This window comes from Dysidea avara, chromosome 5 (genome assembly GCF_963678975.1).
Source record: "Dysidea avara chromosome 5, odDysAvar1.4, whole genome shotgun sequence".
Lineage (NCBI taxonomy): Eukaryota > Metazoa > Porifera > Demospongiae > Dictyoceratida > Dysideidae > Dysidea > Dysidea avara.
The window spans coordinates 36,423,651-36,436,002 of NC_089276.1; the positions used below are offsets into that span (position 1 = coordinate 36,423,651).

General features: G+C 37.3%; 2 protein-coding genes across 2 annotated transcripts; both read left to right on the forward strand.

Annotated features, from left to right (window-relative positions):
* On the forward strand, positions 1–7,039 carry LOC136255930 (NACHT, LRR and PYD domains-containing protein 12-like). Its single transcript, XM_066048843.1, has 2 exons — positions 1–504; positions 4,606–7,039. Exons 1-2 carry the CDS (start codon positions 132–134, stop codon positions 6,921–6,923), a joined length of 2,691 nt encoding a protein of 896 aa, XP_065904915.1. The 5' UTR covers positions 1–131; the 3' UTR covers positions 6,924–7,039.
* Positions 7,040–11,095: 4,056 nt separating this feature from the next.
* Positions 11,096–12,352, forward strand: LOC136255718 (uncharacterized). The gene has a single exon (XM_066048552.1). The coding sequence runs from the start codon at positions 11,250–11,252 to the stop codon at positions 11,826–11,828; it is 579 nt and encodes a 192-aa protein (XP_065904624.1). The 5' UTR covers positions 11,096–11,249; the 3' UTR covers positions 11,829–12,352.

Below are 12,352 nucleotides of genomic sequence, written 5' to 3' on the forward strand. Positions count from 1 at the left end.
TCGACGTAGACTGACTTTACTTTGCTGGGTTTCTGTTGTTTCCTAGGTCAATTTATAAGCTTATTCGAGGCTGGATAGTGGCTTATTTAACTAGACTGGACTGCCATCGAAAACGTTGGTAGTGGCCAACTATGGACGAAGTTCAGGTACTGAAAAAATACTTCGCTGATTTATGCACTACTCTGCCAATTGATGATCTATTCCCGCGATTAGTTAGTGAAAATATCATTACGTTTGAGGCAAAGAATGCTATCTTGGCTAACCCGAGGGGCACACAATCAGCAAAGACAGCGGACTTTCTTGAAAACACCATCATAAGGTCCCTAAAAGTTGGATATGCAGATAGCTTCTACAAGCTATTGAAAGTGATGAAGCGTCCAGACCTCAGTAGCTCTTGTGGAGTGCTAGCTGATAGGATTATTGAAGATCTTCCTGATGAGGTTATCATGGATACTGAGGTGATGACCAACAGCTCTACCAGTGATCATGAAGAAAGCACAAGTGGTAAGTTTTGTTGATTTATTTTATGCTGTACTGCATAAAGCCAAGCTCAAATTTAAGAAGTCACACGATGTTGTGTTACCTCTAAAAACCAGGCACCCAGTTAATACTATCCCTTACTCTTTATAAATTGTAGAAATGTTACATAGCATGCTATTAAATTAACTTCATTTGTTTTCAAAACTGCATGTTTATTATATTTTGTAATTCATTGACATTGCTATCGAAGCACAACTTAAGCAAACCACTTTAAAGCACACAGATCAACTGTTTTATAGTTGGTCTATCATGTTTTCATATGCAAATTATCTATACAAATACTCATGGCTGCTCTTAATTTTCCTTTGCATACAAACTTTAAGGGGACATGCTATACCTTTCAACTTGAAAGGATATTCCATTACTGATAGCTTACAAAGCCTGCTACATTGTTTTTCAGCCATTAAACGTCTATTACACAACAAGCAAGCCCCATTAAGTGGTTTCAGTGCCCTCCCACTACCATCTTCAAGTAAACATGAATATTTTGTGATCATCTACCAACTAACCATGTGGAGGGAATTTTTGGTGAAAATAACACTATTGCCAAAATAAAATATGGAAGATTGTTAGCAAAGTGTGTGAAATAAAATTTGGTATTTTTTTTAGCAAAGTGTGTGCCTATATTAATATCACATACCTACGTATACACAGCTACCATTAGCTATCTACACTATGTAGTAATCAACTAACGAATTCAAGCTACGATTCCTCTGGAATATGTAGTGGATATAAGTTTCCAAGCTAGGCTCAGTAGTTTGATGATAACACTCTAGGCCCAGTGGTACACAGAGTTGATGCAAACCTTTTACATTTGCATGCCCAAAATATTGTAAAATCATATAAAGAAAATAAGCAATGTACAAAAGCAAACGTTCCATCATACATGAAATATTTAGGTGGCAAATCCAATGTAATTTGCCAAGTGCCAAAGGTTTCTTCCTGACGGTATTGTACATAGCTAACCATTTACTAAGTGGACAAGACACAGAAGACACATACTGGAAGGATGTATATCCTGAAGTAGATAGAGATGTAATAGCTAGGGAGTTCCGTGAAGGTCAATTAGTCTACTTGCATTATGATATATGACTTCATGTATTCCTGTTGGCATTGAATGTTAAATTATCTGTAATTGGTAAATGTCTAATGTAATTATGGTGCTGTATTGTAATGGCTTTGGGTTAGTGTGATATCACACATTTATTGTGAGCTGAACCACGCATCTCCATAGTGCCACATTCCACTCCAATGATTTCAGATATTTCTTTTGACTTTAGCCACTGTACATACTGTTTCAATGCCCAGAATATTTATCTTATTAAGCTATGTAGTAATACTGCCTAAGTGAAATTCAGATTAATGATAAGTTTTTCTCTTGGTTGGACTTGGGGGACCAGAACCCTACCAGCCACATTTTGGCGGGGTCATTTATTGCATCCTTGGTATATAGACCTCACAAGGAATCTAGATTTGGTTACGCTGAGCACTGGCATCTGCTGATGCCTTATGGGAACATAATATGAAATCTGTTGTCAATGCTTTTGTTTACCCATTGCATTTTCCAGTATACTGTTTTAGTTATAATTATACACTGGCCAACTTAGTAGTAAGTATACAAACAGTGTTGAGATAATGGATGAAGTGAGTGGTTAGATTGTAAATAGCTTGTAATGGTGCATAAAATTAATGTTAAATGTTTCATTGATTCTCACAGTGACCCCACAGCAAACGAAAGTAACCATATCCATAATTCGCGGTGAATACTCCATTAGAGAGTTTGTCATGATTCACCTTGCTTCCCTAGTTGTAAAGCCACAGGGTACCATAGTATATCATACAGTATGGTAGGTTGGTGAAAGGGTTTGTATCTTCCTATGTCCAGACACTACCATGGCTAAAGTACAGGGATTAAATTTGCACTACCTTATATTGTATAATGATCCTGCGATGCTGTATAGCCTGTGTAATTCCTTCTGCTTAATAAAATTCTTAGGGATGCTGAGTGTACTCATATAACTTTCAGTGACACAAGTGGCCAAGTGTGTTAAAATCTTACAATTGTGTTAAATACCTATCACCAAAAATTTCCTTAATTCATAGCTTTCTGTATACTATAGTTTGGAAAAAAAATTGACTAGCCATATCCATAAGATACAATAATTTGGACTACATATGTTATAATTATCCCTTTGTAAACTGGTTTTCAGTCACGGGCAGCAGTCTTTGATCTTGCCGATGTGCTAATGTATGTTGTACATGATATAGTGCCATGTCTGGAAACACTGTGTTCATGTTCCTTATGTGACCTACACATCAAAAATAAAAAGTACCCACGTGTCAATATTTGTAAGGTGGATCATCCACAATCTGTATAAGTGCTGAGAGTCGCCCTGTTATGTTGATTCATAATTTATTTACAATTGTAATGCATGGGTTGTGTAACTCTTGCATGGGGTATCCCTGGTGGTCTGCAAGTGTACATGTTTACTGACCTATTATGACTTCAGTATACAGAAAACTTATTAAAACTTACACTTGTTAGAGTGATAGTGTGATCACCAACAAACCCCAATAGTGATGTAATAAGGAAGAGAGTAATCGTACAGGGTCTGTATGCTGACAAAGATACTGTTGCTGATCACCATACAAATAATATTTAAGTTTTTTATGTAGAATGACTTGTGTATATATCAACTGCAGAAAAATATTAGAGTACAGTATATAGTACATTTATAAGTTTGTTATGAGTGATTCGATTACCACCCTTTTCCTGTTATAATGTTGATTTATTTATCAAACAATGTTCAACCCAGTTTGAGGTTTAATACACATGCATTACGTACATTATAGTGCATAAGTAACATTTGCACAGTCTCTGATCACTGGCCTGTTTTTAGCAATACAACAAATCCGTAAATATTCACAAGAGCCCATCACCTTAATTAGCCATTATTGAGTTATGCTTGTCTGAAGGCAGTTAGTAAGTCAGTCAGTCAGTCAGTAGAAACTTATATTAAATATTCTTTTTTAAATTTCCAAAGCAACTTATCAGAATCATTTTTGGCCACTCTGAAGACACTTTTGTGCTTGACTCTACCTAACCAATAATACAAGCACCAAGCTGCCATAAAGGTATTGTCTGGTCATTGATTTTTGTGTGTAACCTCCATTCCATGATCCCTATTCAACTGCAGTGATATAGTGAGTATGTAAACTCAAGCTCATCATTGATGTTCACTGGTGTGCAGTGGTTCTTATATCAGTTCACTAAGTTACAGAATTTTGATTATATACATACCCATACTTGTTATAACTAGGTGGTCCTAAACAACTGCAAGTCAAGTCTCACATGACATGTATAGAGCCCAAAAGTCTTAGATAATGACAAAAGTATTAAGCAATTTTGTATTTTTCATTTGAGGTCCATTCATTTGATGTAGCTACTCCAAAACAGACAAGTTATGAAAAGGAGTGGCCTTCAAATGCTAGGATTGAATACTTGTGAGATCAAAGGTAGCAGCTAAAAATGGTTTCCATGATGTGAATACAAATTAATGACATTGCTACTCTGTCATTAATACTGATTGATGTCAGCATCATTGCAGCCATTTCTTGACATTGTCACTATGCATGTTTCTGCATGTACAATGGCATGAAAACAGCATTTTCTTTGTTCCTGTATAATACGTGTGTGTCTGTCATGCATACCCATACAACTCATTGGGCCCTCGGTGAGTTCAGATAATCGAAAAGTTCAGATAATAGAAGCCATTCATTTATATACAGAACTCCATTCAAATACTCTAATAGAATGTACACCTTTGTCAATATACTCTGATAAAACAGCCATTTCCACAGTTTGGATAATCATTGGCCAGATAATAGAGGGACTGCTGTGTGATTAAGTGCCCACATGCAGCAAATCTCAATTTCAGATGCCAACTGATTGCTCTATTAGAGTAGTTGAATAGTCTATTACTGTACCTTAATGTCATAATCTTTCACTGTAATATTTATACAGTTTCACAGATATATTATGCATATGTCATGTTTTCAATGTAGATACGGTGATGCAAGACTTTACAGGGAGTGTTAAGAATGCATTCAGACGCAACAAACTCAAGAAGACCAAATCTGAACAAGATGATTGGCCACCGTGTTCAACAAAGGGCTACACTAACTTGGCACTTATATACCAGAAAGATATAGCCACAAAGAAAAATGTTGCTGCTAAAACCAAGTTGAGAAGAAGAGGGAGAATTGAAAAAATCGCTCCAAAGACAAAGTCCACACAACTGAATAGTTTCACAGAGATATTCAAGCCATTTGATGATGGAGGTGAAATTCCTAATAGCGTTCTACTAGAGGGACATCCTGGAATAGGCAAAACAACTCTTGTTAAAGAAATGTGTTTGGAATGGGCCCAGGACAAAATCATGGAGTTCACTCAGCTGGTGCTACTATTGGCTTTACGAGACCCAAAGGTGCAGGAAATTACTAATGAACTGGAATTGGTCCAGTATTTTGAGAAGTCTGAAGAAAAAGCTGCTAAGATTGCAGAAATCCTTAAATCTACTGAGGGAGAGGGAATCACCATTTTTATTGATGGCTTTGATGAACTCAGCACAGAGCAGCGAGAAGAATCCTTCTTTTGGGAATTGATTGAAGGAAACATCTTTCCAAATGCACGAATCGTTATTACATCACGACCGTCAGCCTCAGCATGTCTGTACAACTATGTTGACAGAACAATAGAGATTCTTGGTTTTGAAAAATCCAGTAGAGAGCAGTACATGACTAACGCATTGAAGAGGTCTCCAGACAAACTAAAGGCTTTACGAAAGCACCTTCAAGACAACCCAAACATGGATAGCCAATGTTACGTTCCACTCAATATGGCTATAATGGTATACCTATGTCAATTAGGTGCACTACCAGAAACAGCTACAAGCTTGAATGAGCAGTTTGTTTTACATACTGTTTGTCACTATTTGCTCAGAATGGGTATCCCGGTCAGTCAAGGCATTTCAAAAATATCTGATTTTCCACATCCTGTTCCTCAAGTTATTGCACAGTTACAAGAGACTGCTTACAATGCCCTTGAGCGTGACCAAATTGTGTTTACCGCTAAACACCTTCCTGAGCACTGTAGGGAAGACCCTACTTGCTACGGACTTCTGCAGTCTACTGAGTGTTATAGCACAGATTATGTGGGGCTTCCAATACTTTCATTCAACTTTTTACACTTGGGAATACAAGAGTACCTTGCAGCTAAGTATGTGGCCTCCCTACCTGAAGATACAATATCTACACTACTAAGGCAGTCTTTTCTTCTTCTGCCAAGAAAGAGCGATTCAAACAATAACAAAATCACTAGACTATCCAACATGTGGGTGCTGTTCTGTGGAATAACTGGAGGAAAATCTGAAGCTCTGATGCAGTATGTATCAGGAGATAGTGATGGTGGAATATCACAAAATATCTTGGTCCATCAAAAAAAGGTTTTATACCTTTTTCAGTGTTTTCAAGAAGCGCAGAATAGCAAACTTTGCGAAGCACTTGCCAATTCAATTGAAGACGACAGGATCACCTTTTGCCATCAAAAATTGCTTCCCTATCAGATCATATCCTTGGGATTTTTTCTTACCAAGTCAAAAAAAGTCTGGAAGGAGCTAGTTTTTGAAGACTGCCACCTAAATGATAATGACCTTGCTATACTACACCAATACCTTGGTAAAAATGCACAATCAGGTACCCAAGTGTTGTCGATTTCTTTTTTTCGTAATGAACTAACGGATATGTCATCTGCCATCATCAATGACCTGATGAACTATCTGCAACCGACCAGCTTGATTTTGTCATATAATTCCTTTACAGAAAACGGCTTAGCTACTGCATTAAATGACACCAGATCCATTGAAAATTTAGCCTTGCTTACCTCAAACCCTTTGAGCAACCCAGAAGTACTGTCAAAAGCTTTTGTGGGGCTGAAATCACTCTCTATTAGTGGCAATTTCATTGATGCATTAGTCTGTGTGATTGATGTGTCAACTACTTTGCAAAAACTGGCACTACGAGACATGGGAAACTACCCTGGTGCACTTCAACTACTAGCAAATTCCATTGCTAACAATGCCAGTTTGAGTTTCCTGCACATTCAAGGTGGAAGTCATGCTGACTACACACAGTGTTTACAAGGTCTTAAAAACCGTAAAACACTCACTAAAGTAGTGTTTGATTTGACATACGATGATCAAGAGGCTCAACTGCTTTTACAAATGGAGGTAGACTGCATTATGGAATCATCAGATTACCTGACTATTGAAATGGGCAGTATGGAATACTGTGGACTAGAGCAAGGTCAACTGGTCCAGTACTGAGTGTTAGAATGTATGCTGCATATTGTAGTGATTTGACTAAGTGTTGAAGTGTTTGCTACATATTGTAAAAAGCATTATTTTTTATTACAATGTATAATATGCGGTTGTCACTAGAATGATAGTATTGTGTAAAAAAAGTAACCACTGCCCTGATAGACTTGTCTAGGCCACAAGGATTTCATAACCATTACCCTGAAGGTGTAACATACAGTATGGGAATGCTACTCTTGATCTAATAATATGTTAGTGTGGAAACGGACTGCTGCAATTTTTGCAGCATGATCATTGCAGAGATAAATGATGTTTGTGTGCACTGAAAAGTTGAGCAGACTTCCCCGTCACACAGTAGCTATGCGTATATTTTGCATAGTAAGAGACTACATATGTACATAATAAATTATTGCAATTGAATTGAACCTTCAAAAATATTCAATCTCAAGGTTGGCAAGTTGGCTCATTTGTAGTATTGCTTGACCTGCTAAAAATCTTTTAATTCAAATATCTGACATTTTATGAGCAAAGTTTCCACCATACATTTCCCATAGGGGATACAGTAAAATAGCCATAAAGTGTATGGTTAATTATGCGCTTTTCTGAACTTGTTATGGAGCCAAACTGCACATGTCTGCTCTATACACTTTCACTGTCACCACTAATGCTAGTAGCTGCTCTTGAGAAAAATCCATGCACTTCTCTTTTTAAATTGTTCAGGGCTCAATGTACGTACGTATATGCATACTACTGTATACATAGTTCACTTTCATTCCATTCTCATTGAGTTTATATAATATATAACTACAACCTTATGGTACCAGTGGTAACCTACTCATGCGGATACAAGAACTTTTGATTGGTAGATAACAATGTGTGGTTGTTAATGGTAGTAGTTCTAGGTGGATTAAAGTTATAAGTGGAGTACCACAAGGGTCAGTGCTCGGCCCATTTCTATTTATTTTGTATGTAAATGACATATTAACTGACGGACTTAAGTACACTAGAAATGTATGCTGATGACTCCAAACTTTATAGGATTATCAAAACACCTCAAGATGTTGAAATTTTACAAGAAGATCTCAATTTTATTTCAAACTGGTCTAGACTTTGGCTAAAGAAATTTAATACTTTGAAGTGCACTGTAACACACTTAGGTAGGATCCTATACGATCAGGTCTCAGAAAACTAGAATCTACAGCAGAACAAAGAGACTTAGGTGTATGGATTACACCAGACATGGGCTCAATTCTTCATTGCCACAAAATCGCAAGTAATGCCAATCAATTGCAAGTATATATTGAGAAGGCTGAAACATAGTTTCAGAACTAGATCAGCACCAATATTAACAGTGTTATACAAAACTTTAGTTTGACCACATGTAGAGTACTGTGCTCCAAGTTGGAGCCCTCACTTAGCAAAGGATACTGATGTGTTAGAAAAGGTACAAAAGGGTCACTAGGCTGATAACATCTATCTCTAGTTCTCTACATATTAGCTATAAACAGTAAGTACATGTACACTGCGAAATGTCATACTTTAATAACTCCAGCTCTCATCACAGAAAATGCATCTAGCCGCATCCATGGTTACCATATTCAAATATCCAATGTATTATAATTATGAGGTACATGCATTTATTATGTATTCAAGGGCAGATTTAGGAGGGTGCATGGAGGCTGAAGTACCATCCTCCAAAATTTTACAGTACCAGCTAGAATGATAGAAACTACAATACAGGTACAGTTGCGTCTAAAGCATACATGTACATGGGAAATGAAAACATGTAAAGAGTAAGATTAGCTAATCTCTTCTAGGAATTAACAAGAGGCAAAGGGGTAAAACTGCTCAACAAGCCACTAAACATCGAAATACTCTAATAGAACATTCAGCATTAAAATTCTTTAAACTATGATGAACAAAGACCAACTCCTAGACCCCTAGAACTTTAACTTTGAAACTGCAGCATTTATGCTAGTTACCACTACTAGAAAATAATGATTTCACTAGTTAAAGTGCTATGGTTGAACCAGTGGCGGATCCAGGGGGGCACAGGGCATGTGCCCCCCCCTTCATCCCTTTAAAAAAATGCATACAAGATCGAGATACTTTAATAGTAGTAGTCAATCACCAATCACTCTAATAAAGCAGTCACAGTGTTCATGAGGAAGTGTAGCTTAACTATGAAGCTATGATGAGGATCTGAATAAGGATCTTTATATACTTTATAGTATATACACTTGGTAAAGGACAGCCATTATTATTGTCGGCTTTTTTTTTGGTCTTCAGCAAAGTGCACCCCCCCCTTTCCAAACTCTGGATTCACCCCTGGGTTCAGTCAATATTATTGTCAAATTCAATTTTGGAAAGCTAAATTTTTAAAAGTTTCCTGTGAGCTGCATGGAACATGCCCCAAGATACCCTATATATATAATTATATAGATAACCATTCTCCTCATGTTGGGTGTACTTCTCACACTGTTGTAGCTATCAAGCAATTGCCATATTTTTAGCCCTCACTATAGATGCCCCTATTGGGTTGAGTAGCTTTATATACTTCTTATAGTGACATTCCTTGTAATGGCCGACATTACAAACATCGCAAGGCTATTGCATGGATGTTCTGAATATTATATAGTGCTTCCCTTCTTTGCTGTATCGTATGTGCTTGGAAAAATTTCAAGAAAAATGTGTCTGTAAGCAGTCCTGGTGTCAAATACATAAATACTTGTATTTACATACAAATTTTGAGTTGCTAATTGTATTAATTATACAGTATGTATTTTGTATTTGTAATTAAATACTTTGACCACCATCATTTGCACATCAGGAACCAGAACCCCCATTGCAGCCAAGAAAATCAATAATTTGATAGATGAGACTATTCTATAATGCTATTATTGCTCCCAATGACATCACTTCTCAATGGTCAAAGAATTTTAATGTCACCATGTTTACCACAAGAGAAGGATCCATGAAACTAAACACCTATTGGAAAAACTAGCAGCCCAATTTTTGTGGGTGCCTGTTTTGTCCACACACGACATTGAAAGACTTTCAGTAACTATTGTATGGAAATATTTCTACATGAGAAATGCAGATGAAAGATTTGATAAACTAATTATAATGTTATTAGATGCAATCAATAGTGTACAATATACATATACCCCTGTACATGTAGAGAGCTAGCATGTTACCTTACAATTTAACATCTTAGGTGTGATTGGGCCTTTCCCAGTACCTGGTAAGTGTCATAGTGGTAAGTCCTTCTCGGTCATTCTGTGATTTGTTCTACAGGTGGCTTTCCAACCATTCATCATAATTAGGTGTGTGATCTCATTACACAGCTTCTCACTGAGGTGTGTTCTAGTACCTGTACCTCTGTGAAACCACCTTTGCAACCTTTGAGTGGGGAAGCTTTTACTCATCTAAGTGCAAATGTGGAGGATTTTGCTAGGGCTGTTATAAAAACAACAGAATGCCTTTTTTGATGTGCATGAGGGTGTCATATCTAAATGCATTCAGCAGTCAAGCCTCTTCCCTCCCTATCTGCTGTGTATTGAAAGTATGAACAAAATGAGAAGAGGGAGTATGCTCAGAGAATCAGAGATCAGAGGTGGAGAATGATGTTTTCACCCCCTCTCTTCCCTCCCCCCAGTTTTTGTGCCTCCAGTGGAATGGCTTGTGAAGCCACTATTATTATTATTGTTTTTATAAGAGACTTCACTGAAGTGCAGAGCAGCTCAATATTAAACAAGATGAACATTATTCAGTCGTTATGGGTTGGTTGGAGATACCATTTGTCATTTGTGCTGCTTTGTAGTGTAATTCTATGTATTTGAAGCAGCCGGTCATCTGCCAGTAAAAGAATATGACGTCTTCCTTGCAGTAGCTGAGGGAGGCCTGCAGCTGGACTTTGACTAACTGATTTTGTTTTTGTTCTCAATCATTGAAGGTAATATAACAGCCCATTGTGTGGTACTGGGTAGTATATTATTATCTATGTGGCTAGCTTCCACACCCTGTAGCCTCTATACTTTACAAGTACCGATCTGCCTCAATACCTCAGTAGATATGTATAGCATCTATCATAAGGTGGACGTTGTAATAGGAGGACAAAGCTATTTTTAGCCATAAATTACTCCATGATACTGGTGTGCTATTTTTAGTAGCCACGTGATTATATAGCTATGTGCCAGCGTGGCAAGCTCTGATCTAACACGTTGTCGAGCGCACATTGTTCTGTTGAGTATTTAATCACACTACGCCACCAAAATGAACAGAGAAGAAACAAGGGATCGTAGAATACTGAGTCGGAAAACTCGTTAAAACACAATGGGAAATCTTTTGCGATCTGTGAAGACTTCATTGAAGGGGTTCACTATTCAGAACCGAGTTCAGAACAACGCAAGGATTGTAATGCTGGGTTTAGATGCCGCAGGCAAAACCACGATACTGTACAGACTGAAGTTGAACGAAACAGTTGACAGGCCCACTATTGGCTTCAATGTAGAAACGGTACAACCAACCAAGAATGTCTCTTTTACAGTGTGGGACATTTGTGGACAGGACAATGTCCGTCCATTGTGGAAGCACTACTTCCATGGATCAGAAGGACTTATATATGTAATGGATAGTGCAGACAGGAGCAGATTAAGTGTAGCTAAGGACGAATTAGCCTGGATCTTAGAGAGTGATGAAATGGTTGGAGTTCCTCTGGTGATACTGGCTAACAAGCAGGACTTGCCTAACGCTGCATCAACCAGTGAGATAATTACAAAACTAGAACTCAACTCAATTCGCAACAGACCTTGGTACATTCAGTCAACATGTGCAGTTAGTGGAGATGGTGTATACGAGGCTATGAATGAACTGTCTTCAATGGTGAAGAAGTTTCATAAGAGTAAGAGTTAAAATCATCTTACTACCGTATGTAGGTGGGGAAAGTTACTCATGGGAAAAGTATGGGAAAAGTTTCGCGAATTTAATGATTACAATAGCCATCGCGAAACTTTTACGCCTTTAGCTTGCTATATACCTCTATAGACAAAAAGACACCAACATAATACATTCAGCATTGAAAAATTTCTGTGCTGGTATGCAATGTAAGATATCATTTGTACAATTTTCCCATGCATAACTTTCCCTGCCCACGTTACACTTCACATCAGTTTTGGAGTATGTAGCTACTTATCATTAAAAAAATTTATTAATAAATATTTGTATTATGATTGTGATGATACCACATGTAAATTCAAGGGCATTCTTCATAATTGATTTGATAAGGTCGTATGCATTTGTTTAGGCAACTAGAGTACAGTCTAGCTGTTTGCTACACTGATATGCTGACCTGTTTTTTGAGCATTGTTCTTGTGGGCAAATATTAATTTTTCTTTGAAGAAAATTAATAGTCATTTGTAACAATATGACAGGGTTGT

Coding starts and splice junctions, on each gene's coding strand:
- LOC136255930 (XM_066048843.1), top strand. CDS start 132: ATGGACGAAGTTCAGGTACTGAAAAAATACTTCGCTGATTTATGCACT. Junction 505..4,605: donor TCATGAAGAAAGCACAAGTG/GTAAGTTTTGTT, acceptor TTTTCAATGTAG/ATACGGTGATGCAAGACTTT.
- LOC136255718 (XM_066048552.1), top strand. CDS start 11,250: ATGGGAAATCTTTTGCGATCTGTGAAGACTTCATTGAAGGGGTTCACT.